We start from the raw sequence: 3,614 nt of genomic DNA, 5'->3' as shown, positions 1-3,614 counted from the left end.
TATATATATTATGCAGTGCTATATATATCTAAACACACCCTAGACAAACTATATCCACAGGGTACTGTACAGAAATTATGAAGATAATATGGATGTTCACGTGATCGCTGCAGCGCTATATATACTATGTCTTTTTTTTTATATCCTATTCAATTATCAGTCAAATGACTATTAAGAGCTAAACATGAATGATTTTACCAGCAATCTATGTTTCCTGTTAGAAATGTCGTAATAACTAATTAATCCGTAACTAATTAGTCAAAAGTAATTACATCATCCGAATTAGGCGAGGACTTTTCTCTTTCTTTAGTGTTTCTAGCTGGTGATATAAGTTATTATGTTGGCTTTGATTTCATCATCACATCAAGACATTTTATACAACTTGTCTACATTAACTTATTATGACGAGTCAACCCATACGATATCCTTCGAACCTGCTTCCACACTTAAACGTCTAAATAACGAGATAATTAATAAGACTTTTATCTCTATTACTTAATAAGTGTATACAATCATCTGAGACACGTATATATTATGTAAAAAATAATAATAATAATAATAAAACGGAGGGAAAAAACAGCCGGCAGAGGCTATCGTTGTCAAAGGTCGCCAAAAAACAGCCGCGTGGTCCGCCTGACGAGATAAACGAAGACAAGGTGTGATGACCTGGCAATCAGCGTGGGCCCACATGTCGGGCAAAGAAAAGCCTCTGACGTGTAGTGGACCCCACCTTGCCTCCTACAGCGCCGACACAGTTGGCAGACAAAAAATATTTTGTATGTCTGTCTGTCTAACACACCACCTCTACGTCCCTCACGGATGCTGACGTGGACTTTGCCACTCCCCAGACTACTATATATACCTCCTCTTCTCACCTCAGCAATCACTACCAAATTAACCACAAAAAGAAAAAAAAAACTTTGTTGTACGATCGAGCAAGAAAGTACGAAGAAGAAAGAAAATATTTTTAAAACAAATACTATTATTTCCTTTTTTATATAACAAGGCAGTAAATATCATGGCCGTTGAATCTGTGGTGACTTCCTCTCCGCTCGGCCCTCCGGCCAGCGAGAAGGACGCCAAGGCCCTCCAGTTCATAGATGAGATGACTCGGAACACCGACTCGGTCCAGGAGCGAGTCCTCTCCGAGATACTCAGCCGGAACGGCGAAGCAGAGTACCTCAGCCGGTTCAGCCTCGCCGGAGCCACCGACCGGGCTACCTTCAAGTCCAGAGTCCCCGTCGTGAAGTACGAGGATCTCCAGCCGGAGATTCAGAGGATCGCCAACGGAGACAAGTCCAAGATCCTGAGCTCCCACCCCATCTCCGAGTTCCTCACTAGGTACGTAGTTAATTTCTGGGCATGCAGAGACGTGGTGGTGTTTTAATTAAATATCGTCTGAAACTGAATAGTATTGTTCGTTTGCAGTTCCGGAACTTCAGCGGGAGAGAGAAAGCTCATGCCGACGATAGCCGAGGAAATGGAGCGTCGTCAGCTTCTGTACAGCCTCCTCATGCCGGTCATGAACCTGTAAGCAAATCTCTCTCAATGAGTCAGCGAATCAAGCTTTGACTTCTACTTTGACTGAATATATGATATGAATTTACAGATATGTCCCTGGGCTGGACAAGGGGAAAGGGCTGTACTTCCTGTTCATAAAGGCGGAGTCGAAGACAGCCGGAGGGCTGGTGGCTCGGCCGGTGCTGACGAGCTACTACAAGAGCGAGCAGTTCAAGAACCGTCCGTACGACCCGTACAACGTGTACACGAGCCCCGACGAGGCCATTCTCTGCCCGGACTCCTTCCAGTCCATGTACGCCCAGATGCTCTGCGGCCTCTCCCACCGCCTCTCCGTCCTCCGCGTCGGCGCCGTCTTCGCCTCCGGCCTCCTCCGCGCCGTCAAGTTCCTCCAGCTCCACTGGCCCCACCTCGCCCGCGACCTCGCCGCCGGCGCCCCCGACCCCCGCCACGTCACCGACCCCTCCATCGCCGCCGCCGTCTCCGCCTCCCTCCGCCGCCCCGACCCCGCCCTCGCCGCCTTCCTCCGCGCCGAGTGCCAGCGCGACGACTGGGCCGGCATCATCGCCCGCGTCTGGCCCAACGCCAAGTACCTCGACGTCATCGTCACCGGAGCCATGTCCCAATACATCCCCACCCTGGACTACTACAGCGACGGCCTCCCCAAAGCTTGCACCATGTACGCCTCGTCGGAGTGCTACTTCGGCCTCAACCTCCGCCCCATGTGCGACCCCGCCGAGGTCTCCTACACCATGATGCCCATGATGGGCTACTTCGAGTTCATCCCCTCCGGCCCGGGCTCCGACGCCGCCGACCGCCTCGTGGACCTCGCGGACGTCGAGGTCGGCGAGGAGTACGAGCTCGTCATCACCACCTACTCGGGGCTGTCCCGGTACAGAGTCGGGGACGTTCTCCGGGTCACGGGGTTCCACAACTCGGCGCCCACGTTCAGCTTCGTCCGGAGGAAGAACGTGCTCCTCAGCGTCGACGCGGACAAGACCGACGAGGCCGAGCTCCAAGCCGCGGTCCAGAGCGCGTCCTCGCGGCTCGGCGTGGGCGTGGCCGAGTACACCAGCTTCGCCGACACCAAGACGATCCCGGGACACTACGTCGTCTACTGGGAGCTCCTGGCGCGGGACTCGGCGGCGCCGCCCTCGGGGGAGGCCGTGGAGATGTGCTGCCTCGCGATGGAGGAGGCGCTGAACTCGGTGTACCGGCAGTGCCGCGTGGCGGACGGCTCGGTGGGCCCGCTCGAGATCAGGGTGGTCAAGCCCGGGACGTTCGAGGAGCTCATGGACTACGCGATCTCCCGCGGAGCCTCGATCAATCAGTACAAGGTCCCTCGCTGCGTCAGCTTCACGCCCATCATGGAGCTTCTCGACTCGAGGGTCGTCTCGTCTCACTTCAGCCCAGCCCTGCCCACCTGGACCCCCGAACGACGCCGTTGAGACCAACACTACCACGCACGATGCTGTGTTGTGTTGTGTTTGTGCTGTGCTGGCATTGATTATTATATATGTTGTTATGGTTCTTTTTGTTTTGCTTTTTATGTTTCTGTGGGAGTTGCGAGCCAAGCGATCGAGTCAGTCACAAGTTGGCAGTGTCCTTTTGTAATAAACTTTTTTAGTAACGTAGTCTTCTGTTGTGGTGTGAGAGGCATTATATGATATATGATGATGTAATTCTCACAATTTAGGGTCAGAATCTGTGTAATCGAATGTTAAAGCTATGACATGTGTGTTGTGATTTGTGTGTGTTTATGTGTCATGTCCTTGTCTTTCTTTTTCCTTTTTTTTTTCGTCTCAGCATTTCTTAAAAGTTGAGGAAAAGGCGTGATCCCAAAAGTGATGATAATGGCCACAGGATCTTGGATCTATACGTGTATGAATTTTTTTATTTTCTTACTATTGTTTGAGAGTCAGTAACTTCAGTGGCGACCATGTAAAACATGTCATGTTTCGCGGTATTCTAATTAATTAAAATTGGATATTTAATTAAAGACCGTTTAGGATTTATGTGCATGGATTTTAGTGCACGTGCGATATATTCCTCTCCGATAGCTAGGTTTTGATTTTGATGCGATTCTACGACCTGCG

At 50.9% G+C, this 3,614-nt stretch overlaps 1 protein-coding gene across 1 annotated transcript; it reads left to right on the top strand.

Annotated features, from left to right (window-relative positions):
* Positions 1-887: 887 nt before the first annotated feature.
* LOC149400007 (putative indole-3-acetic acid-amido synthetase GH3.1) lies at positions 888-3,276 on the top strand. The gene is made up of 3 exons (XM_089612314.1): positions 888-1,341; positions 1,429-1,530; positions 1,610-3,276. Exons 1-3 carry the CDS (start codon positions 1,019-1,021, stop codon positions 2,964-2,966), a joined length of 1,782 nt encoding a protein of 593 aa, XP_089468440.1. The 5' UTR covers positions 888-1,018; the 3' UTR covers positions 2,967-3,276.
* Positions 3,277-3,614: the final 338 nt, after the last annotated feature.

The sequence above is a fragment of the Urtica dioica genome, chromosome 4, assembly GCF_054948205.1.
Source record: "Urtica dioica subsp. dioica isolate 48M chromosome 4, U.dioica_male_clone48M_v1_H2, whole genome shotgun sequence".
Classification (NCBI taxonomy): Eukaryota; Viridiplantae; Streptophyta; class Magnoliopsida; order Rosales; family Urticaceae; genus Urtica; species Urtica dioica.
Note: the sequence above shows the minus strand (reverse complement) of the source record. Positions and strands in the feature narration are given on the sequence as shown.

What these genes read in the sequence shown, in the direction of transcription:
- LOC149400007 (XM_089612314.1), top strand. Translation starts at nt 1,019, where the DNA reads ATGGCCGTTGAATCTGTGGTGACTTCCTCTCCGCTCGGCCCTCCGGCC. An exon ending in ATCTCCGAGTTCCTCACTAG is followed by an intron (nt 1,342 to 1,428) that starts GTACGTAGTTAA and finishes GTTCGTTTGCAG; the next exon opens with TTCCGGAACTTCAGCGGGAG. An exon ending in CTCATGCCGGTCATGAACCT is followed by an intron (nt 1,531 to 1,609) that starts GTAAGCAAATCT and finishes ATGAATTTACAG; the next exon opens with ATATGTCCCTGGGCTGGACA.